This window comes from Brachyhypopomus gauderio, chromosome 3 (assembly GCF_052324685.1).
Source record: "Brachyhypopomus gauderio isolate BG-103 chromosome 3, BGAUD_0.2, whole genome shotgun sequence".
Taxonomy (NCBI): Eukaryota; Metazoa; Chordata; class Actinopteri; order Gymnotiformes; family Hypopomidae; genus Brachyhypopomus; species Brachyhypopomus gauderio.
In genome coordinates, this window is record NC_135213.1 from 30654344 (window position 1) to 30680004 (window position 25661).

A 25661-nucleotide genomic window follows, 5' to 3' on the forward strand; every position below is an offset into this window, starting at 1 on the left:
GATCACTCCAGAAGCGGAGCGGTAGTGCTGAGGCCTCCACGTGAGCCGGTCGAGGTAGCGTACCTGGTGCAGCCCTCAGCTCGTCCTGCACGCCGCACATCTAGTACGCAGTTCACATTGAACTACCACGGCTTGGAAATGTTAGGTTGTAATTTAATCACCATGTTGAAAATCATTACTTTGCTTTTATGAAAACTATGCAATGTGCCATTTTACAGAATTACAGGAATGTGCTTCACAGCATGGTTATTTTGTATTTCTGGAAGATGCCATTATAGATTATAAATATATATAAATAGGATGCTTAATTTGTTAGTGTGATTTTTGTAGAATGAATAAAAATGGACCTAAAAACATACAGACCCAAGGTTGCAGACTGCAGGTTCACCTCACAACTGAATAAGATTCCTCATAAAATGTATTGCACTGGATATTAAGTTACTTCTTAACATTCTAGGAGTCAAATTTAGTAATCACTGCAAACCCAGTAATGCTATTTTATTATTTAATATAAAAAATCCTGACATTCTGTATGTTCATGTATAACCATAAATATGAAACATTAATCAGTAATGTAGCAAGGAATTCCTTTAATACAAATATGTCAGCATGGTCAGGACATTTCAAAGAGGACAGAAAAAAGAAAGAAAAACACTGTCTGAGGTACATGTCTACACATCTTCCATCATGAAATGATAAGTGCTTACGTGCCACATCAGAAGAGGGTAAAATAGAATAGAAAATAATTAAATAAATAAAAACACATAAAAAAAACAACAAAAGTGGAAGCACTGGAAACAAATGAGTTTTGAAAGTAGCAAGGCAAACATTGGTCTGGATAGAGCCACAAGCCCTTTTCTGACCAGCTTTCACAAAGAGAGAACAAAATATTGCCATGCTAAGATGACACTTGCTAGAAAAGCCTTCACCTCTGTGATTTGCTTTGTGTTGTCATGGGTTGAGGAGGGCTGGGCATAAGGCAACCAGAAACTGGCTCAGCAGTCATGTCCAACAGAGAGAACCAGTCGTCTTTAGAAAAAGTGTCTCCAGAGGAGTTGCTACATTTTAGAAGACGAGAACTCTGTCATTTTTTACGAGCAATCAGCAAATACATAGAATAGGCTGAACGTTTGCCTGACTCTAATGAGACATTACAGCTTCTCACTCTGTGAAACCTAGTTTATTGACAATATAATTGTGTAATCTTACACTTATGCTTTTTCAATAATAAAGCAATGACTAATAATAGTTCAGTAATATTTACTCTGACGGCTTATGACGGCCAGTTATGGTCTAAAACTAGGTAGTCTGAAGAAGTGCTCACCTTTGTGATCAGTACTGTTTGATGATTTGTTGCTATGACTGCCCTGAGCCAATCTAATTAGGCAACATCACCTAGGTGATCATCAGTACAGAGAAATAACAGCTCTTGGCCTGCTTTTCCAAAGTATCATTGTGCAATAATCACTGTAACGCACCATAGAGTATTTTTATGCGCTCCGTAACATTGTGTTTAGACACCAACATTGTATTGCCCCATTTAGGGGAAAGGAAAATGAGGTGAGATTTGATATGCATTAATGACACTGGCCTCAACAGCAGATACATCAGGTTCATGTTCATAATGGTTCATAATAACTCTGATTAGTCTAGCTAAAATAAAAATTATTTGTACAGTATTTTTGACCGCTGTCGGACTAAAGGGACAACAGTCTCAGGGGGTCATCTTGATGCTTTTTTGAAAACCTGGCCCGTACAGGTTCCTGCCTGCGACATGTCAGTATGAAGTACTTTCTTTACAGGAGATCAACAAGGAAGCAGCATGTAGTTGTTTCTTCTCACATTCAGCCAAAACATTATACTTCTGTTGAGTGATAATTCACCAGCTGTTCTTCAAACCATCTCCTACTGGTAACGGTGTAGCTCAGTCATCTGAACGGAGCTACTACTGGGAGTCAAGTAAATGGCTGATTACAGAGTCGAACAATTCGATATTCCAAACTTAAACAACCGATAAACATGTTTTACTATGTCTCTCACTAGCATGGTCAAAGCCAGATGAGCAACTCAGAGAAGCACTGTGGACCTTAATCATTCATCCTACATTTCAGTTGAATTACAACTTGTGCTGATATGAAATGATATGCATTTGATTACAGTTCTGAAAACATCTTGACGAGGTTAACTCTGATTCTCAGATTCAAATTATCTAACATTTTGGTGTAGTAAAATCCTTTTCAGATTTTAACCATATATGGAAATATACATAAATATTAAGCTTTAAAGCTAACATTTAACCCCCATTTTACCCCCATATTTTAACTTCTTTATGTTTTGTGGTAAAACTGCCTTGTTTATTTGTTTAATAAACAAAATTAGCAGGATCCATTAAACAAAAAGTAAAAATAACAGATAAAAATATCTTGTAAATGAATCAGTATAAAGGGTTCCCTTCCCTCTCAGCTGCTGCTGAAATGGAACTCTACCATTTTTTCTTTTTTTCTTTTCTTGCAAAAACAAAAATATGCTCTTTGTAATGTGTTTGTTCATTGTTGCATGTAGAAAAAAATGTTATCGTACCAACTTCTTGGTTATATCTACAGCTGTACAATAGACTTGCAAGTGTCTCCATGGAGGAGGAGGAGGAGGAGGACAAGGGGGGAAGGGGGGGGGGGGTTCGGGGGTAGATGATGGGCATCAATTTACATAAAAATGATTCTTTACAGTTATTTGCTTAAGAACAATAATAAACAGTACAAAATGAAACAGAAGTGCAGCACTTGCTATTAGGAGTCTTCTAAGTTAGTTTTTTCTTCAATGGCCTGTTTTACAATCTCTGCCAATTTCAAGCGGTCCACTTTGTCAGAGAAAGCCCTGCCTGAGAGAGGACACACAAAATGAAACGCTCACACGTGATGGAAGTAAATGGTTAGCAGGTAGTGTGTAGGATTGTGTGGCAGGTGCGGGGCCTCTCACCGTCCCAGCTCAGCCCCTGGAGGCCATCGCGGAGCAGCTTGCAGTCCCGGTTGAAGCGCCATGCCTCGTACATCACCTCGTTCAGCTTGTCGTCCTCGTTCTCCCCTGCCCAAAGCAGATGTGGCGTGAGCGTGCATGTGCCGGGTAAGGGGCACGCCTGTGTGTGTGTGTGTGTGTGTGTGTGTGTGTGTGTGCACGCAGCACACTCACCCGCCTGTGGCAGGATGCACTGGGCAATCACATCCCGGAGCTTCTCCACAGCAACGTTGGAGTCATCTGTGCCATTCTCAGGGTCATTGATGAAGCTGTCGTTTGGTTTTGGACTACATGGATTCACAAAGAGTAAAAACAAAAAAAGAACCGAACAAACAAGCATATTTACAACAAATGCCACAAGCCCCAGAGGACATCAGAGTTAGGTAGGTGCTTAAATGACAGTTACAACATATAAATGTCCACAAACTGTGACCGACTATTTACATATTAAGACGTACACGGCATATAACTCCTGTATCCCCTCAGCTGCTTTGCGATCTGGTTACCTACTCTAGATGTATTATTTACATATTTATCTGCACTCTTAATTTAGTGATTATGCGAGCAGTGGAAGGCAGAGGAGAGACTAACCCTAGCAGTTTCCTCTTTCTCAGAATGGGGTTGTTGACGGAGCTGAGAGGTTTGAGGCTGACGTTAAGGTCCTGTATTCTCATGTTGGCCAGCTGTTCTGCGTGTGCCTGCTGTATCCCAGCAACCACTGCCTGCACACATGCAGATTTTAAACTTCACACACGTACGAATGCACGCCTGGGACTGTTGAAACGGCCCCGACGGCCCTGGGCCCACATCTGGCGAGCGCGGCTCACCTTGTCCATCATCATCTGAGCGGAGGGAAGCACGTTGTCCAGAGCTTCGGTGCAGTTGAGCCAGGGGTGGGCCAGCACACCCTCGATCGTCAGCCGTTCCTCCGGCTTCACCTTCAGCAGCCTGGCAGCACGAGACACACGCACGTTTAACAGCCGTGGACCCTCCCTGAAATAAGCTACGATTCTTGGGATTGTTCTAGTTAGTTAAAGCTCTAGTTCACTAGTTAAAGCTCCTTAAGATATGGGTCAATGTATGGGTCAAGTGAGTTACAAGAGGCCCCGTGAGATGCCAGATGTCAATATATTTTGTATGTTATTCATGATTACATATATGTACATTATGCCATTTGTATTACAGGAGGTAAACCTGGTTAGCTGGAGCAGCCTCTGAGAGTGCCTTTGATATTCTTCTTTTTGTTGTTGTTAATACCTTTACTGCATTTTCATGGTTTTTAAATATGATCAAAAACCATCATACATTTGGTCAAGATGAGGTTTGGAAAGTTGTTGAATTGAGGTATCTAAAGAATGTCCTAAATTGAATGCATATGTTCCAAGAGCTTCATGAATTATAATGCCTGTAAAGTCAGCATTTGGGATTTTATAAGCAGGCAGTAATGGACGAAATGAACAACATATGCTGTGAAAAATATATGCATGAAAACACAAGCTTCATATATTTCAAACAATGCACTCGACTGAAAGAATTCAAAATAGCAGTTCTTACAGCAAGGCAAAAGATCTTTGAATTGTGTGACTGTGTTTATTTTTTGCTGTGCCTGACTGAAACGGTCATATTATTTAGGTTAGTGATGCAATGGGGGTCAAGAAACAGCAGTGTTTAGGTTCTACGTCTATCGTATATTTAAGATTTCTACAGACGTTATGCTGTGTTTATTTTATTCTTGTTAGGGTATCCACTATGACTCCTATCAAATACACAAAAATGAAAATAATTTGGAAGTGCCCTTGTGAATGCATATACTACTCGTTTAATGATTCCACTCATTTCTATGAATTCCAAGTTCAAAATGCATGAATGGTTTGGATGTTAAGTTTTGACAAACCCTCTTTATACTTAGCCACCGTTTATAAAAATAAAAGAATCTGTTGGGAGGAGGAAGTTGGGACTAGGTCTATTTGTTCTCCTAAACTCTAATAAACGTGTTCAACAAAAATGTATATAGGCCACCATTTAGAACACTGTACAAACAATTAACATGTATTCAAGAACTGGTAGTCAAAACAAATTTGATTTGAGGTGCAAATATATTTAGATCATGCTTTTTCTGACATGTTCCTGTCACAGATCAGCATTACAAATGTTTGGATGCAAATCCCTAAGGAGCAAACAGTGGCAAGGATAAAACTCTCTGGGCAGGTTTAAGGAAGACACCTTAGGAAGAGCAGGACTCGAGAGAGAACCCATCCTCGACTGGACGGCCCAGGTACTAACCAGCCCCTGCTTCATTACATTATATATATTCAATGTAGTGTGATCAGTGTAGGTGAGGGAGCTACTCTGGTGGGTCTATCGTGGATGAGCTGCTTGTGCATGCATTATAATAGCTGAAGTAGGTGGATGAGTGTATGCACCTTTCACATAACGTGCAGCTCCACCTCATACTTGTATTAACATACTAAAACCTCTGTGATTCGGCACGTCATATGTTCTGTCTGAAAATCCCGTTATGACCCACCGACGCATTATCGTCAGTCTGGACCCACAGCTGGACAACACGGAGGAGACGCTCACTTGCGAACGATGTCCTTCGCCATCTCGGATATCTGGCTCCACTCGTCCTCGGGGAAGTCGAAGCTGCCCGTCATGATCTTCTTGCGCATGTCCTTAGGGATGGTGCGGCTGTGGTGTTTGGAGTAGAAGGGGGGGTAGCCGCACAACATCACGTAGATGATCACGCCCAGCGACCACAAGTCGCAGCTCTGCGGACGCAGGCCGGCAGCGCCACGGGCAGGACAAAGGCACAAACCCATTAGAGCTACATACCACACCTGATGTACAGGCGCGAGTTCTAAGCTTTTTGAGAAAGCGTTTAACACTCAAAAGCTGTTTTTCCTTCTTCCCTTCAGTTCATTTCATGCATTCAATTCAATCCCACTCTTTCTTAGTCATGGGTGCATCTCAACCATTTCTGGTGCTTCAAAGACAGTGGAACATTAAAGATTAGCTCTAAAAATATTTACAGAAATAATCCTGTCAGATTTATTGACAGCAGAATACCAGCAGCTAAAAAAAAACTCCCCCAACTGAGAGCAAGTGTCTCTCCCAGATAGATACTGACCTGTTAATTCATTTAAATCCACCAATTTCTAAAAAAACAAAAACTCATTAGACAAAGAAGAAACCCTCACCTTGTTGTATGTGTAAGGGGTGGGTGAGGTAGGTATAATTCCAGACTTTTCTTTCTGGTGGCGCCTTTGTGCCTCCAATACCTGAAAAATAAAGATTTTAAAATATTTCTCTAACCAAAGTAATACGCAAGTTTATAATGTAAGCAAGGACGGACTAAATGACCCTACAGCTCTTACCTGAGGTGCTACATAGTAAGGAGTGAACTGTGGGGTCATCAGATCACCTTGGTCGATTTTGGCAAAGCCAAAATCACACAGTTTTACAGGAGCATCCTGACAGGTGGAGTGAATAAGAAGGGCACATAAAATACACCTGCCAAATGTTAACACACCACGGTCAATTACAGAATAAAAGCGCAGAATAAAACTGATTCTTTAATAAACTCACTTTCAGTATGAAAACTTTATTAAATTCTACTTGAAACCAACACTTTGGAAGAATAAATGGCTTTTACCAGTGAATTGTCCTTGAACAGTAGGTTCTCTGGCTTCAGGTCTCGATGTGCAATATTCAGTGAGTGACAGTGTTCCAAAGCCTGGGCGATCTGGGGAGATAAGAAGATAGATTGAAACACCTTCGTTTAAAACCTGAGCAGACGGCTGCTTACCTCAACTTACTCTTTTGCTGCCAAAGTTTCTATATAGTCACAGGGCATACCAGAAACCTTCATACTGACGTACCATAACAGGACATTAATGATGGATCTGGTCGTGTGGGGGTGGGTGGTGTGGTGGTTAAATGGACACCTGTTTAGTGACTTGGCTGGCCATCTTCTCCGTAAAGTGTCTGTGCTGGCTGATTCTATGGAACAGCTCCCCTCCCTCCATCATCTCCATGACGATTAATAACCGTGCCCTACAAAGGGTGGGGTGGGTGTTGGGTACAGAAAAATGAACGTGAGCTCCTAGAAGAAAAGCACCCAGAGGAAACATGGCGCGATGGTTGGTCCCCCACCTCGGACTGGATTCATGGGGAAACTGCACACTGTTGGCGTAAACCTCCAAGATCTGGACAATGTTGGGGTGAGAGGCACACATCATATGAAGCCTCACCTAATAAACAGAACAAAGGGTTACTTCACTCAAACATACAAATAAATATCATTATAAATAGTTACTGCTAGGTTTCTGGATATATTTCTATATGAAGATAACCAACTACTGACTATGTAGACTGTTCAGTTACCAATTTGTGCTAAGCTTTACATCAAGGGCCTCTGACGAAAAGCATCACCATAAAACTATTCCACAGATAAAAAGGACACAGAAATAACATGTTCAATTGATTCAAGGTAAGAATCGTGACCTTCGGTACCTCATTGCGTGCTTTGGGTCTGTCGATCAGGATCTTCAGGGCCAACCGCTCTAGTGTTGATTTCTTCACACACACCCTGCAGAAATAACGACGTTTACTTACATCCGCTCTGCCTTTTGTGTTTATCCTACCTGAGGCTGGATTTGTGGGTAAACTGCACACTGTTTGCATACAAATTCAAGGTAACTAAACAAGGCGGAATTAGTCACAAAGCTCCATTAATAACCATTCTTCTATACATTATATATATATTCTCTTGTCATAAGTCATATTCTAGTGCTGGCAGCTTAGATGTCAGCAGCCCAGTTTTGATACATAAAGCATAGTTCAAACCAATTTAGACTTTTTCCACCTCAGTACACCACATTAAATATAGCTGATTATATAGCTTGGCTATACAACTAGAATTAAGTTCAGTGGAAAGCGAGTATAAAGTATGTCCAAGTACTGATTAACTTAGGAAAATAACTATATTAGCATCATGGCTCTGGTGAAGAGCATAGACTATTGACAATATACAGGGTGCGGAGAGCAGGCTCAAAGCATTCTGGGAGACGGGCACATGCCCTCTAGCAGCCATGGCAGCAGGACAGCTCATTAATACGTCACTTACAAGCAGGATATGAGAACATTAAGTGACCTTTTTACTTTGCACACTGGCAAACAACTTGCAGCTAATCAACTGCTGGGTTTATGAACATTCTATACCATAACATTTTCTTCGGTCGGACACACACACACACACACACACACACACACACACACACGTACGTTTGTGTATATGTATATGTGATATATATATAAAAGCACGCTGCAGGCCAAAGCTCAGATTACAAAAGTTCTACTTTGTCAAGAACATTCTTGTTCGAACAAAGTTCACAGAAAAAAACCATGGAAGAAAGACTAGAGTCATTTATTTGGTTTACTGTGTCAGGAAAGACAGCTAGGACGTAGGTTAAGCTCCTTTCACACTCAACATGCAGCCATTACACAGCAATTTTTCAGGACACGTGTTTTCAAACATGCCACAAGTCTTGGCAACGCGGACGTGTCATAAGAAGTGCCGTCTGATTTGTGTGGAAGGAGATTAGCCGTTTGGGAAAATAGTAGGTGAGCAGGCAGTTTACACTGTCGATTTGGTGAATGGGTATCATTTATGTTTTAGCAAAATTGAGGACGCAAACATTTTACATACCTAATGTTCCACACATTATTCAGTTCGCCAAAGTGCGTTATCGACATTAGGAGACCGTGAAACTTAATGGCTAGCTGCCTAGAGCTCAGACAAAAAATTTGAATGTCACAGGGCTACTGAAACATGCAGAACTCCACCCTCTATCAGGCACTTTATCAGCCTTCCTGGCAGTCTGCTGGGAATTACTCCAGGTCGTGACCCTGCAGTCGTAGCCTTTCAAATTTGCCTGTAGTGCTGTTTGCTCTCAATTGTGAGCCCTTCCCAGAAAAACACAGTAAATATTCCTGGGTAAAAGAGCATTTTTGGAAGCACTTCTAGATAACTAGGCACGTAAACAGAAGAGGTGCGCCAACGTTTCAATAACAGGAAAACCGTCACATGCTGCAAGGTTAGTTTTACTGGGAGGTTTCGTTTGCTGATATATGTACTTCTAAAACCGAGGCGTGAAATTCTCATGCACAATATTCTTAAGGCCACTGAACACTGAGGAGGAAACCCCTGGGAATGGTCACTGGATTAGTGCAAACCTAACCTCCTCTGGCGCGTTGCCCCTGGCCTGAAGTGGCCGAGTATAGCCAGCACATATCTCCAAGAGAGTGGGAGGGAGGACTCATGTAACTCAAGGACTGGGTCTTCATGCCATAAAACAGACAGCTTCAAAAGATCATACGTGTAAATAAGAAACGAGTGAGTGGGCCAGCATTGCAGTGCTACATGTGGCTTCAGATGAGGTACACATCAGCTTAAGGAGGGTTAAACCCAATGTGTGAGGGTTTGTAAGCCTGTGCGACACCCCAAATGTAGTTACATGGGTCCAACTGAGATGCAGTATACAGGAAGGGTGAACAGCGAGTAGGCAAATATCAGGGGTGCACCTATCGCACTTTTGTAAATATCAGCAAATACTAATAACCGATCCATTACCAGTGCTTTTTCTTTTGTTTAAATTCTTTGATTTTTACAGACTGTGAGCAATCTTCTATGTATAACACTGGGCAGTAAATACATATTGCTTCTTAACTATGAAAAGAACCATCACACAGGATGAAAATTAAATGAACAAATAAATGTTAAGACAGCAGATTCGGAAAGTATTCAGACCTCTTGTTGCATACTTTATCATGTTACAGATCTGATTCCAAATGGATTTAATTGCTAATTTTACCCATCATCCATAATAACAAAGTGAAACTTATGAATTAATTATCAAAAACTGAAATGTCATTGACAAAAGTACTCAGACCTTGAATTCTATTCTTTTCTAGAGGCTCTACAATAATGCCCCTTGTCCCATTACAACAGGGAGATCCTCTCGAGCTCCATCAGTATGGATGGTAAATTTGAGGTCTCTCCCGTGTTTGATTGGCATTACGTCTGAATGACATTCAGATAAGCCCCCAAAGCCACTTCAGTCTCTTTTTTGGCTGCATGAGCCTTTTATATGACCTTTACCCAACAGAAGCATCTGCCATAAAGGCCTGATTGTTGGGGCGCTGCTGAGATGGTTGTCCATCATACATGTTCTCGTCTTCTGCACAGGACTTTTGGAGCACTTTTAATGTAACAGATCTGTTATTTCCTATTTCCCTATTTTTGCCAGAATACCCAATTTGGCCAGATGGTCAATTGTAGGGAGGATCACAGTTGTTTCAAACTTGCTTAGCATTTGAGCCCAGTTCATGGGAACACTCAAAACCTCATATATGATCTTATATCTTTCAATTACCTATGCCTTGCCACACAGTTCCTTGGACTTCATGGCTTGGTTTTTGTCCTTACCTTGAAGACCCAACTGTGTTCCTTTATAAACCATGTTGAGTCAAATCAGACTGCAACAGGTAGACTCCAAGTGAGTTCTAGACACATCTTGATAATAAAATCAAACAGGGTACACCTGACTACAGTTTGGACTACCATTAAGTGTATAATGATTGGTAAAATGGCAATTATACATGTTTAAAATCTCTTTGAATCCATTGTATATAGACACCATTCTTTAGAGAAAACTACAAAGGCTACAGAGACATTCTTTCAAGGTGTTGAGACTTGGGTAAATAACTTTTTTCCTAGAATGTTTACAGTTTTAGTGTTTGTGACTACAAAATTTTAAATGTAGATTGCTCACAGCTGGCCAACAGCCAATAGCAAGGTCAGGTCAACATCTGTGCTGACACTGATCCAGTAATAAATATATATTATATGGTAATGTGTGTGTGGGATGGAGATGATCATCTCCCTTCCACTGACGAGGCTTTAGATACACCACAAAACTCACCTTACAGGCCCACTGATGCCGGCACCCAGCTTCTGTGTCCAGTTGATATTGTACTCTTCCAATATTGAGCTCTCCTATGGAGATAATATTGTCATTAAACTAAATGACTGTTTGAAAGGAAATGTGTTTGAGATACAGTTGTACCCCCACCACTGTAATTCCAAATATTGCTGCTAACATGAAAACATCTCTGCATAATAGGAGTTTTTTAATCTACACTTCAATGAGTGATTGCATTGTCTACCTGTTAAAAAAACTTTTTTATGTACTTTTGCACAATCTTTTGTGAGAAGTTGTTGTCATAAAATAAGCCATACACCAAAACAAATGCAGAATAACCTTATTGATGTAAAGTACTGCACTAAGGATTGCACAGACTTGTAGGTAAGAGAGGTAGAACAGTAAGGGCATGGTCCAACACAGGAGTGCCAGCTCCTCTGGTAATGACTCGATTGTCTACTTACATCTAAAGGACAAAGAACACTCCTCCGAGAATAACTGTGTACACGTTTTGATTCGAGAAGACAAGTGATTCACATGAGGTCAAAGAGACAAAACTGAAAGGGTAGGGAGGCACTGCGCAGCATTTATGAAAGCATGCACATTTCAGCCATTTCCAATGCCAAGCAATTCAGGTAACAGTTTAAATTCTGCAGAATTCTCTACAGACGTTCCTCAAATAAATGCTAAAAATGCAACTACAAGGGACTATTACGAGAGTGCAAAAGCACTATATGTGTTGATGATTATTTCAGTTGTATCTTGATTGCTAGACTGGATTGATGAATAACTCCATGCAAGTTCTCACATGTTCTCAGAACATAGCCTACTGCAAATGATCGTCATAAGAAATAAGTTCACCCAGAACACTGGAAAACCTGAAATCCCAATAACTCAACACTAGGTACACTGTGTTTTTGTCTTGGTCTAATGGGTTAGTGTGCCTGACTAAATACTACTAAAACAAGTGCACAGGATGCATGCTCTATAGTACAATGACTTCTGTATTCTGCCCCTTCCGAGAAATTTGTTCATGGCCCTCATTATAGCCTTATGTGAGAGAACTGGGATCAGACAGAGCTGTCCTTGGCTCAACATCTAACTTAAATTTAGGTCAAGCATTTTGGACACGTTAAGGGCCCAATAATTTTAATGTAAGATGTGAGGATTTACAATATTTAGTTTAACTGAGAATTAGTCCTGCGCTTACCCAAAGGAAAACCCTGATCTAGCAAACAGAGCAACCCCTTCAGAAACCGTAGGCACAACAGAAATGAAGAACGAGCGACCACTCGATACATGCAGGACAACATCTGTTTAATTAGCATGAAATCAGCGAGAAGAACATGTATTAGTTGAACCCAGGGCATGAGTAAATTAAGTCCAGAAATGTCACTACGCCTCGAGTAACAGCGGCTAAAAATGTCAGAAAAATAGTGCCGGTAGTGCTGTAGGGTACAAGAGAACACACGACAACAGTAATAAAAACCCTCTACGGGCGACTTCACCCGGCCACCGTAGTTGCCCCTGCGTGTGGCACCGGGGGCATTTGCTGAAGTGAACCGCAATGTTACCTTGATCAACTTGTCCGCATTATTGTCTTCGGACATGGTGTTGAAGTACTGCTGCGCTCTCGGACTCCGCCGACGGTACAAATTCAGCAATGCCAGCCCGTCCGCCCTCGGCTTCACAACGTCGAGTTACACACACCTGTTCTCCGAACCGAAAGGGCGACTTCCCGTGAAACTGGACCGGGGGAAATGTCGTTAAAGTCTGCGCGCACCTCCCATGTCAACCCGCTTTGTAATTCACCTCAGTCCAACTAAACGTCCGGCACACACTAGCTGGGCCCCGAGCCTCGAAGTTGGCCGCTGTCTCTCGTCAGGACTCCGGCGTCGTCCCCGGCGTTCGCCCCTGGCCCGCACGTAAGGCGCCGCGGTGCGGGGGTTCGTCTCCGCAGCTCCGGCTACATGAGCTCGCCGCTTTTGGACGGGACGAGACAAAGACGGCGTATTTATAGCCGCCGCGAGCGCGCGCGACTCGCACAAGCGGCGCCGCTTAACTCGGCTGCCTAGCGACGAGGCTAGCCGGCTAGTTTAGCTACAGCAGCGGTCCGACCGACCGGGAGAAGCGCCGACAAACGTCCGAGACGAAAAAACCCGTGGCGTCGATATGCCGATTTTAAAAGTGCTCTTCGCGGTCGTCGCGCTCGCCGAAAAATGACAAACGCAACCAGCTAACGAGAAACCGGCCATTAGCGGCGGGTCACCCGGCTAACTGGCTAACGCGCGAGCCGAGCTATAACGGTCTGCGCGAGCGGACGGTCGCTATAGCGTAAAAGCGCCACGAGCGAGCGCATATCGTCCGTGTGACTTCAACCCGGCCCCGCCGTAAAACGGATCACACTCGCGTCTCACAACCGAGTGCGGAGTCACGTTTAATTTCCAAGCCGTCTGAACAAAGTGTCCGCGACACCGCTGAGCGCAGGGCGCCGTTTTCTCGTTATAGTTCGGTGTTTAGCGAGCAGCTCCCGTCCGGCCGTTAGCGCTTCTCCCAGGAAACGCACGGACGCCTTGCGCGATATTTGCCTGACATTTACGATATTACCGCCCAGTTCTCATGCACAAGCACGTATACCATAAATATTTAGTATTACTTTAAATCATAAAATTATACAATTTTAGCTTGTATCTTGTCTGCATGTGACAATATAGTTTTTCTATCATTTGTTTTCATCAGGCAAATGGTATACACGCTATTATTTGGGGTTGCGGATGACGTAGACGGGTCCTCTCCCATCTGGTTGATGTGAAGCGCGGCCCCGGGGCAGCCGGCAGTGTCATTAAAGGGTTAACGGGGTTAACGGGTGCGCGCAGGAAGTGCGGGGTCATTCTGCACCGTGTTCTGTACTGTACTGTACAGTGTGAAGATAACCTGCCCCCTATCATATGTACTCGGAATAAACCAATTGTTATCGTGAGAACAGCACCGAATCAATATTACATAGCGATACTAAAACTTCTTAGATGTTGCGACGTATATGATTGATTACAAAGAATATTTGTATCGAATTATGAAGAGTGATTAGGGACTTCGCTTATTTTAATGGACATTTACCAACGTGGCTAATCTTTTGAACGTTTATAACCATCTATCTTATTTCTAATGGTAGACTACAGATTCGTGGATTCGCTTTTGGTTTTACTGCAAATTGTATGTATCGGTATTGTTTTTTTTTTATTAAGCTTTATTTTAACGGAGAACGATGAACGTAACATAGCTAACCGAACATAAAACATAACCTTTGCAGTCGTATGTTATATTAAAAAAAGGTATAAACAAATTTACAAAAAGGTATCTAGCGCTCAAACGTTTTCCTTGTGAATAAATCTGCGAGTCAACAGGATCCCTATAAAATTTGATTTTTAACTAGACTTAATTCTGATATATTCTGAAATATATGGCATAAGCTGTTTAACTATGAATCTTACCATAAATCGTATTTCCTCAAAAAAATTGTCGAGCAATTGCTAAGGCGTACGGATGTACTAAGAAGAGCAAGATTTTAGACACAAACCCATCATCGAAGACATAAGAACGGTCCAGAGTCAATTTACCAATGCGTACGTTACGAGAAGACATAACTAGAACACAAAGAAATGAACCATGAAACATAAACTCGCAAGCATGAAACACAGAGATTGCCAGAACCATGCAACATATAACAAACAAGCGCATCACGAAATATGCACCGAAAACCAATACTTAGAAACACATGGCTATGTGTAATTACCAGCCAAACAAGTGCAACATACATGGTTTAAATACACAGATAATCAAGGAATTGAACTAGACCAACAACGAGGGGCGGAGTTACAAATGAATAGGCGTGACAACTGAAATAATAACCAAAGCACATGGAACACAAAAACAAGGACATGACTGACAGATGTGGGCGGGGCCAGACGTGACATTCCAATTACTGCTCCACAGTAGGAAATGTAAACTAATAGAAATCTTTTCATACCATTAATGTGCAGGCCATAATAAAACATTTTCTTCCAATAGAGCTTTCTTTCACAATATACTTGCTTTTCTCCACTATTAAAATAGTTGAATAATAATAATATTTAATGATATGCTAGAGTTTACAACAAATTTGCACAAGATGTGCATATTTCCTCATATGTGATTAAGACAGACAATTTTCTTTATGGAGATCCTTTCCTGTATCTCTTAAGCTCTTAATCTCCTGATCATGTGACAGTCTGGGCCATTGCATGACTTTCCAGAACTGAAGCAGAACAGACCAGGCCCTGTTTCAGTGCCTGAGTGGACTCAGTGTCACCCCTGAGAAGTCATGAGCTTTTATTATGGCGTATTTGGTACTGCCACACCACACATTGAACCAAAGGAAGAAAGATGCTGAAATCTTTATGAGGATTCTTATAAAGTATAAAGATTTATGAGAAAAATAATCATCAAAGTTCCCCTACATGCACAAGGTTTAGGAGTGTGTTTATGGGGATTTTTGACCATTCTTCCAGAAGTGCATTTGTGAGGTCACATACTGATGTTGGACGAGAAAGCCTGGCTCTCTGTCTCTGCTCTAATTCATCCCAAGGGTGTTCTATCGGGTTGGACTCTGTGCAGGCCAGTCAAGTTCATGCACACCAGACTCTGCCATTCATGTCTTTATGGACCTTGCTTTGTGCACTGGTGCAGTCATGATGGAAGCGGAAGAGGTCAGCTCCAAACTGTTCCCACAAAGTTGGGAGTCTCTGAACTGTTCTAGAGTCCAGTGGCGGCATGCTTCACACTACTGCATCCAACACTTTGCATTGCACTTGGTGATGTGTGGCTTGGATGCAGCTGCTCAACCATGGAAACCCATTCCATGGAGCTCTCTGCGCACTGTTCTTGAGCTAATCTGAAGGCCACATGAAGTTTGGATGTCTGTAGTGATTGACTGCAGAAAGTTAGTCTTATTCGCACTATGCGCTTCAGCATCCACTGATCACACTCAGTCAGTTACGTGGCCTATCACTTCGTGGTCGAGTTGCTATCATTCCCAAACACTTCCATTTTCTTATTATACAGCTCAATATTTAGGAGCAAGAAAATTTCATGACTGGATTTGTTGCACAGGTGGCATCCTATCACAGTTCCACGCTGGAATTCAGAGTTCCTGAGCACAACCCATTCTTTCAGAAATGTTTGTAAAAACAGTCTGCATGCCTAGGTGCTTAATTTTATACAACTGTGGCCATGGAAGTGATTGGACACCTGATTCTGATAATTTGGATGGGTGAGTTAATACTTTTGGCAATATAGTGTACATGTAAAAGATGGGTGTACCTAAGAAACTTGCAACTTTGTTTATATGCCCTTTTATGAGATACTACATGACAATTTCACACAGGCCGGTCAACCAATCCTATTCAAATGCATATCTTAGAATTTTTATACCGCTTTCAATTGATTTGCTGAATTTAATTTTTTTTCATAATATATATTGATGCCTCTTGAGGTGGGACCCTTGAATTTTTCAGAATGGTTCAAACATGGGTACATGAGCTGGTCTTGCTTTACAGTACAAGTTTAAATTTTGACAATCTGAATTTGCAGTTGCAAAAACATGGCAGAAAAAACACAAGTGGATAAAAGGCATTTATTATAGAAAAGCTGGATCAGAGCAATGGACCTTTCTTTAGAACAGTACTGTAAAGTTGTATTTATAATGTACAAAAATAAAACAAAAATCAAAAAAACAAAAATAAAACAAATAATACAGTCAGAAAATGCCATTTTTATAATTCCGTTTCTCCTTAAATTGACTTTTTAAGTGCTTTGGAAATGAATGATTCCGTGAAAACTTCCAGTAAACAATAACTTTATACATCACTGGAAACAAACATTTCAGTTAACATGAACTGAAGTCAATGTTTTGAACTGGTATTGTATGGCACTTTTGATGGTAACATACAGGTTTCTTGCCACAAGGAACTGGCCACTTACGAGTTTTTCTGAGGGATTTTAATTGTCACCTGTAAGCACAACAAACACAACACAGATTATTCTTCTTAGAAACATAATATGGCACCATTTCACAAATTCACAAAGTGCACTATTCCCATTTTGAGATGCGATGCCTATTTCTGTAAAAGGAGACAGGAAACATTTCACGATAACAGTCCCATGACAAGCATAATTCACCAATCATACAAGAGTGTTTTTAATATTTAGTGAATATAATCTACAATCTGCATATTCTCTGCAAGATGTTGCATCTTGAGCAAATGTCTGCTAACTAAAGGCGGGCCTGCATTTAATTTTGGGAACTTAAAACTGTATTAAAATCTGTATGAATCTCAATTAATTTAACCAAATTGTAGCATTTTTGGTCACCCTGATTTTGCCAAGAATCAACAGAGGCCAACAACTAATCCTGACTTTGCAGATTCTGATTTCTGCTCTTTTCACAATTAAAGCAATTATAATAATCACGCTCACCTAACGAAGTACCAATGTAATACCAAGAAAATCATAAGTGACTTTTTAAACCTCTCCGAGAGTCGTGTTTGAAGTATGTTTGCTTACTGTTTTCACTTCAGTGTAGTTTTCCAGGCCATATTCTCCTAGTTCGCGTCCACTCCCAGAGGCCTTGTAGCCACCAAAGGGAGCTTGGACTCCAAATACATTGTAGCAGTTAATCCTGCAGATATCACAAAACATGATCATAGCATCAACAAACAATAGACATAAGCAGTTACTTTCAAAGTTGCATTAATGTATACATATTTAGCCTTCTCTCGTTCTCACACACACACACACACACACACACACACACACACACACACACACACACACACACACACACACACACAACCTCAGCATGCTGTGTGGATTTAATGCTCAACTTCATGTTGGAATCGTCCCACTGAGGTAAAAGTGTTCTATCTTTTCTTACACATCGGCACATGATCAGAAGAGATGAAGAAGCTTGGCTAAGAGCAACAAACAGCTCAGTGGGAATTCAAGCCTGAATCAGAGTGCTATTGGGGTTTACAGACATACCAAACCGTGCCAGCCCGCAGACTGTTAGAAATGTACTGCGCCTTGTTGACATCCGTGGTGAAGACGGCAGCAGCCAGGCCATATTTGGTGTCGTTGGCTCTCTCGATCACCTCTTCAACAGACTTATACTTTAGAATCTGCATTACTGGCCCAAAGATCTGTCACACAAACACATCACATGGAGTTTCAGTTAAGCTAGCCGAGATCCATGGCAATACAGTTGTGTCAGTTTATTATCTTAAGCTGTACCTCTTCACGGGAAATTTTCATGTCATCCTGAACATCTCCAAAGATGGTAGGCTGGACAAAGTAACCACGGTCTGCAGCCGCACCACCTCCACACAATAGTTTAGCCCCCTCACGTTTTCCACTGCTGATGTAGCCCAAAATCTTCTGGAATTGTTCATTATCGACCTTTGGCCAAGAGAACATAAACTAGCTGAAACATCAAGCAGGTAACAGCATGTCTGCCCCTTTGCTTGATCATATAGGCATCGCTAATCATAACATCCAACATAAATCATGCAAACACAGTAAAGGCTTTTCTTTCTCACACTTGTTTAAGAAGTTTAAGAAACCAAAGTGGACATCCCCTTATTCCTCAGATTATTGAGATTATTCCTCATCACTTATGCTTCTTCCACTTCCACAATCTCCTTTTCTCAGTCTGCATGCTCTCTGTGGCTTGGAGTGCCCCAGGGCCATACCTGCGGTCCGTGGTCAGTCTTGAGGCTGAAGGGATCTCCCACCACTTTCTTCTTTGCTCGCTCCACGCTGCGCTCCACAAACTCGTTGTAGATGCTCTCCTGCACATAGGTGCGTGAGCCAGCACAGCAGCACTGCCCCATATTGAAGAATATGGCGTTGTGGGCCTGTTCTACAGCTTCATCCACTGCAAGAGCACAGAAACCCAGATCAGAAAACCTACCATCCATTTTAGTTCTCTCCCACCCCTACTTGTTTTGTCAAGTCAACATAAGTCAAAACTTATGACATTTCTGTGACAACAAAAGCTAAAGACAAAAACCTGACAACATGAAGACATAAAGTGAATGGTGTAATCAGCATGCAGAGACTGCAAACGCTGTACTTACTGTTGGCATCAGACAAAATAATATTGGGGCTCTTTCCTCCAAGTTCCAGAGTTACTCTTTTCAGATTACTGCTGCCTGAGGCTTGCTGGATTAGGTGGCCGACCTATAGAACATGTGGGATGATGTACACTAATTCACACTCTGTTCGTGCATGTACCACACACGTGAGATGAGTAAGCCCTACAGTCTTGCCTCAGTGGAGCCTGTGAAGGCGACTTTGTCCACGTCCATGTGAGAAGCGATGGCTGCCCCTGCGGAAGGCCCCATTCCAGGGACAATGTTCACCACACCTGGAGGGAAGCCCACCTGAAGGGTCCTCAGCAAAAGGAAAGGAGAAACACGGAAAAGGTAGTGTGAGATGTTTGTGTGTGTGTGAGTGTATTAACGCATAAGTGTTAAGAGTGCGAGTCTGTGCTGTTCATGTTCTTATGTTCTGTTTTGATACTCCTGTAGATCACCTGGTAGAGCAGGTAGAGCGCAGGGCTAACATTAGCAAGGTGTGTGTGTTTGTGTGAAGGGTGTGTTAGAAGGAACAAACCTCCTTGATCAGACTGGCCACATAGAGTGCAGTAAGAGGAGTCTGCTCCGCCACTTTCATAACTACAGTGTTTCCAGTAGCCAGAGCAGGGCCAAGCTTCCACGCCTGCATTAGCAGAGGAAAGTTCCACTGGCAGAGAGGAACACAGAGAAAGAGAGCCAGAGAGAGAGAAAACAGGTGTTACACACTAGACAACAATATACTAGTAGTACTGAGGAAAATCACTATTACGAGGTCAGGAGGTCTAATGTGGACAGAAACACATGTCTGATGTGGACTGGTACACAGACCTAACGTGGACAGATACACAGGTCTGACTAGTGGTCATTTGTGTATTTCAAACTAACCTAAAAGTACTGCAGTGTACAGCTTTTAAATGGAGAATGATGGTAAAAGTGAAAGAAAAAGAAAAAAAAAAAAATGGAGGAAGGGGCCAAAAATGGAGAAAGATGGAGTGACATGGAGTGAGAGGAAGCAAGGTCGCATAAAATCCAGGTTCTCATGAGGAGAGTGAAGCAGTGTCATGTAGCAGTCCAACACTTTACACTAAAAAGCATTTTAAAAAGAGCTGAGCAAAACTACTAACAGAGGCATGTGATTTTGAAGTACAGTCACAGAACAGGACATACCAAGAACAGGACACACCGAGCACTTATCACCGCCGTTGATAATGAAACCTAATTGCAGCAAGAAAAGTCAACACAACTTCTTTTTCAACTCGATCACCCTGATAGTGGCTAAAGCACACTGCCTTCACGAAGCCCCTCAGGGTGGATGGGGAACTGGAGGGGTATTTATTCCCCGGTTTGCCCTCATATGTGTACTACCTTCCACTTCTCTCCACTGTACTGTAGAGTGTTGTGCTGTATGCTCCAAACATACCAAACATGTGGTTCTCAGATAAGGTGTACATGGTGTTCAAGATCCTTCAAGATCCTGCTATGCTCACCCTGACGTGAAGGAGAGAGTGCAGCAGAAGGAGGACATTCTCCTGCCCTCTTTACCCGCATGTACGACATGACAGCGGAGCATGACACCGATGCGTTTGATCTCTTGGCAAATCGCATGTGAACTCAATGTGTTCTAAATCTGCCATACGTCCAAATTAAGCTGCTCACGTACCACGAGCAGCATCCTGCGGTTTCACAACACTATCACTATTTATTTATGTGTTGGGCAAGCTGTCAACATAGGCCACAGTTTTCTCTCGCCCGTCCTTCCTATGTATGATCCAAGTCATTCTGCTACATCCTTCTGTACATTAGTGAAGTTGTTGCTAATGTGTTGCTATGTTTCTTCCTCATGTGATCTCAGCTTTTTATTAGCATTTTTTAAATCCATACACAAAACAAGACATTACATGTATGCTAATAAGACACCCTGTTTTCGAAACCATTAATTCATAAATAGCCATCTGGGATCATTTCTCAACTAACTTAAAGGGTTTGGTAGGCTATAGGTACAGTCTACAATATCCTAACTACACGCGTCTTCACGTTCATTAAATGTAGAGATGTGTGTATCCCACAGTGTGTGGTTATAGTATGTTTATAAGCCTGTCCTAAACACACCTGCACATTTGTAATACAAACTCAATTCTAAATTTAGCAGCTCTGGCTAGCTCTCCTTTACATAAACGGGCTTTCTTCCAACACACAGTTCTGAAATAAACCCTGAACTCATTCCCATAATTCCACTCTGCCCTGGTTTGTTTTGCATCCTTATCTTCCATCTCTCTCTCTCTCTCTCTCTCTCTCTCTCTCTCCACCCCCTCTCCAGACCTCCTATTCAGAACAAAATGGACACACAAACAACCACTACTCAGCAGTATTAGAAACGTAGGACAAAGATATATTGTTCTCTATTCTCTGTGACAGTATACACACAGGTTTACTATACACATAATGCATGCTGTGGCAATACGTCATGTAATGCTGACCAACAAAAACACAATCTTCAAAATGTGGTCAAGTTAATATATAACCCGTTTACCTCAAATAAACTCTTATAATATGTAATCTGTTGTCGCCTGCAGGAGGCAAATTATGGCATGGAAGTGTGAAATGAAATGGTGACTGAAAATGAAATTGGAAAAGAAGCAATGAGTCACGAGACACAACACCTAAAACCTTCACCTGTCTGACCATGAAAATGAAGGAGGCGAGTGAGGAGTGACAGATAAAGCCTGAACTCCAAGCACATACTCACAGGAATGATCTGGCCACACACGCCCACAGGTTCATGCCGGGTGTAGCAGAAGTAGTCGCCATCGATGGGGATGGTCTTGCCCTCCCATTTGTCTGCCCAACCAGCGTAGTACCTGCACACCCCACCCACACACACAGCGTTCAGGAGGAGGCCAGGCCAGTGCCCAGCACATTCTGAGGCTTGAAAACAAAAACAAACAAATAGCAAAGCATCCTCGTGTAACCACTTCAGCACGTCCTGCGCTTGAAAAACCACTGCCATTCGCACAAAGGAATGCAAGTGCACTTCTGTACAATAGCTAATAAAGGAGATTCAGATGACTTTAGCCTGACTGCTACAGTGTAAGGTAAACATGCAATTTTGCTGTGAATGAGCAAGTCCAGTGACTGTGTAAGAAGCATGAATCGTGTGTGTGTGTGTGTCAGCACTGATATCAATTTGCCCATGCACCTTGCTCAGGAGTAATGTAAACACATAAAACAAAGACCACAGAACCAGATACAAATATATTTGATTTGATTCCTCATCCACTAGACCAAACATGTACACAGAGGCGAGCTGGAAGCAACGGGTAAATACAAAAGACTGAAACAATAGACAAGACTTTAACAAACATTCATTAAACATAACGCCTACATGCTAGACTTTAACAAACATTCATTATGCATAATGTCTAATGTTAAACATCACAGACTGTTGGGACTGTTTCAAATCAAGACACTACAAAAAATTGCCACTTACAGACCGAGTTGGAGTCTAAAATTGGTCTAAATTACAGTAACTATCGTTGTCCGATTCCCACAAAATGATGGAGACTGAGATTAACCAGTGCCTGCAAACAACAAGTACCCTCAGCTATTTAAGACTGTTAAAGCTAAACAACACAGACCTGCAAGTTTGTTATTAAAATTATTTATGACTGCTAATGACTTCAGACTGCTTTTCAGTCTTCAAACTACTTGTCAGACTTCAGACTGCTAACCAGGACTCACCTGAAGCACTTTACCACCATAGGCACATCCACGGTGTAGGACACAGAGTAAGGCTTTCCATTGTCTAGAGTCTCCAGCTCCTAGGATACAAAGAGCTTAAGTCCATATATGAAACCTTAATAAGCTTCATTAGACTGCAAAGAAGTTATGCAAGACTTCAGCTATGATTAGACAAATCCACCCCCTGCCCATAAATCCTGTATCTGGATAAAGGTGTATGTTTTAGAATTTTACACATTAAGATCCGATATTTTCACATATATTCTGAAATGCACCACATAAGAAGCAAGTCAAAAGATCACAAGTGAAAGTGTGCCAAACTATGAAAAAGATTAAAACGAATACCTTTCTGTAGAATCATTGGAAAACTATTGTACCTCCCTGTTTTCTAGTGTAATCAATAACCAGTTCCAGGATCAGTGACAAAGTTCATGAAACATACTGTTTTCATACAGTGTCTACTAGTCACTTTACACAGGAAGCAGAGCACTGCATTCTTTGGCTCCCCCAGGAGACTCCGTTATGTAATGCTGAATGCTGTTACAGTGTCTGACATTTGATTCTTTTATGTCATGCAGCATGCTGCCGTTCAGTGTTTCATAATGTTGCAAAGGCGTAAACCCTCAAATACATGGGCTTCTTCACACTGAACAAATGTTACTTTTGATTAGCATGAAAAACTGAAAGGTATGACTAACAATGAAAACATCCCTAAAGTGCCAGATCAGTATCAAGAACTTCACCCTGAAGAGGTTCTATATAATACATGAATAATGTATGCAAGGCTAGCTTATGATCACTGGACAATTAAAACACTCTGGACAACTAAAGCACCTATTGCACATTTTTTATGCATTCGTGTCACAGACACAGGTAGGGCCAGAAAATCAGAGCCAGCTCTCATACTCGGCTCACCGCATACACTTTTAACTACACAAACCACAGTCAAGTTTCACATCCACAGCTATGACAGGATGTTTCATCATCCACCCATCATCAGTTCCTAGAACCAACCAGCGTAATACAGATGCTTGACATGAGGCAGCTGGTACTCACGGCCAGGTAGGCGGCGTCTCTCTCGATGCAGTCGGCCAGGCGATGAAGGAGCATTCCACGTTGTGATGCGTCCATCCGTCGCCATGGCGAACCCAGACGGAAGGCATCCTTGGCAGCCTTCACCGCTTTATCCACATCTGCCTGTTGGGTATAAGCTGTTATGAGGACATCGATACCTTTTTTCTACACCGATATCACAGCAGGGCACAGCATAGGACTGCTGGAAGTCTGCATAGTTAATGTATTGTACAATACCATAATCGTTACTTTTTGTGTACTACGCTCAAAATCATGAATCTCTACACATTAAGTTCTTGAGAGGTGTGACAGAAGTAGCACCTTCATACCAGGCAGGTGCAGACACACACCCACACAAAACAGGGCTGCACTACGTACTAAATCTATTGTTTGTCCATTGTTATTGCAACATTTGTTATTGGAATGAAGATACTGTATAAAACATACCAAATAACTCAAAATGTCCTGTCTGGCATTCTAAGAGTCCTTAATCCAACAACTGTGAACAACTTTGGTCAAAATAATACAGACTAAACTTGAATTATGTTAGGAAACCTTTACTTTTGTGCTTTTAATATATCGAAACACGTATCGTAATATGTGCAATATAATCACAACACCGCACTTTGTTTGTATCGCACATACCCACCTTATCTCCCTCTGCTACCTGACAGATGACTTCCCCCGTGGCTGGATTGATGGTAGGAAAAGTTTTCTTGCTCACTGCATCATGCCATTCATTGTTGATGAACAGCTGGATTCAGCAAATTACAATGTTATATTTGGTTATATTTAGCTGTGTAACGTAGCTCTACAAATGTGTGGCTATTAAAAACTGTGGACAGACACATGCAATATGCTACAGGAACTAGATTTACGCAAGACAAGATGGTTTAAAATTGAAGTGCAATGCGGATTAGTGAACTTCTGCGCGCATTCTTCCGCTTTTTTGTGTTTCTCAAACGTAGAAGCGGCTATGGCGCAGAAACATTGGTAAGAAAACGAATTACGGGTCTAGTCAAGTTGATAACGTCAGAAAAACAAACAGCGCACGATTTGTTACTCCATCTACCTTGTTGTAGTGAATATCGGGTTGAGAGTTTGGTGCAGGAATCGCTGCGGAGTACTGACATGCAGAAATCCTCGAAAGCGGACGAAAAGTTCTGATAAGGACTGTGCGTAGCATGGTGGACCCACAAGAAATACCTTTGCAGTCAGCTGCCCAAGTGAATGTGACGTTGCGTGGACTGTAAACGCTTCGCTTTTGATACAGCACCAACCAATAGAATGGCGAAGTGACTTCGGTAGCTACACTGCGCATGCGCGTGAATAGCTAAGGAAACTGGTACCAGCACAGCCAGTGTAAAGTCAAAATTGCTGCAGTATCCCCAACACTGCGTTAACGCTAACTGTTCAAACGTATGCTTAACGGTTCCCTATTGCTCTTGATCTCTCACAATCAAATTTCAAAGCACAAAAACACACTGTTCACCAGCTATGTTAGCTTCACTGATTGGTGTACACCAAGGTTTCATAAGCGACAGGCAGACAACGAAGACACTGTATTGTGTTACAATCACAATTTTGCAAGCTTATGAACACAGAGAAACTGAATCTTCCGTAAATAATTGTCAGATAAGTCCTGGAGTATACTGGTGCCAGGCATTTCTGTAGGCTTTGA

General features: G+C 41.9%; 2 protein-coding genes across 2 annotated transcripts; both read right to left on the reverse strand.

The window, feature by feature from the left end:
* Positions 1 to 573: 573 nt before the first annotated feature.
* mapkapk5 (MAPK activated protein kinase 5) lies at positions 574 to 13579 on the reverse strand. Its single transcript, XM_076997583.1, has 14 exons — positions 12572 to 13579; positions 10998 to 11071; positions 7528 to 7603; positions 7168 to 7265; positions 6960 to 7068; positions 6668 to 6757; positions 6390 to 6485; positions 6213 to 6293; positions 5596 to 5783; positions 3840 to 3960; positions 3604 to 3734; positions 3187 to 3299; positions 2977 to 3081; positions 574 to 2878 (listed from the first exon to the last, which is right to left on the reverse strand). Exons 1-14 carry the CDS (start codon positions 12605 to 12607, stop codon positions 2787 to 2789), a joined length of 1410 nt encoding a protein of 469 aa, XP_076853698.1. The 5' UTR covers positions 12608 to 13579; the 3' UTR covers positions 574 to 2786.
* Positions 13580 to 16654: 3075 nt separating this feature from the next.
* Positions 16655 to 25607, reverse strand: LOC143509152 (aldehyde dehydrogenase, mitochondrial-like). Its single transcript, XM_076997585.1, has 13 exons — positions 25053 to 25607; positions 24630 to 24734; positions 23963 to 24103; positions 22907 to 22986; positions 21915 to 22026; positions 19707 to 19835; positions 19361 to 19474; positions 19169 to 19271; positions 18782 to 18966; positions 18324 to 18488; positions 18075 to 18232; positions 17598 to 17712; positions 16655 to 17044 (listed from the first exon to the last, which is right to left on the reverse strand). The coding sequence occupies exons 1-13, from the start codon at positions 25299 to 25301 to the stop codon at positions 17012 to 17014; spliced, it is 1689 nt and encodes a 562-aa protein (XP_076853700.1). The 5' UTR covers positions 25302 to 25607; the 3' UTR covers positions 16655 to 17011.
* Between the last annotated feature and the right edge of the window lie 54 nt (positions 25608 to 25661).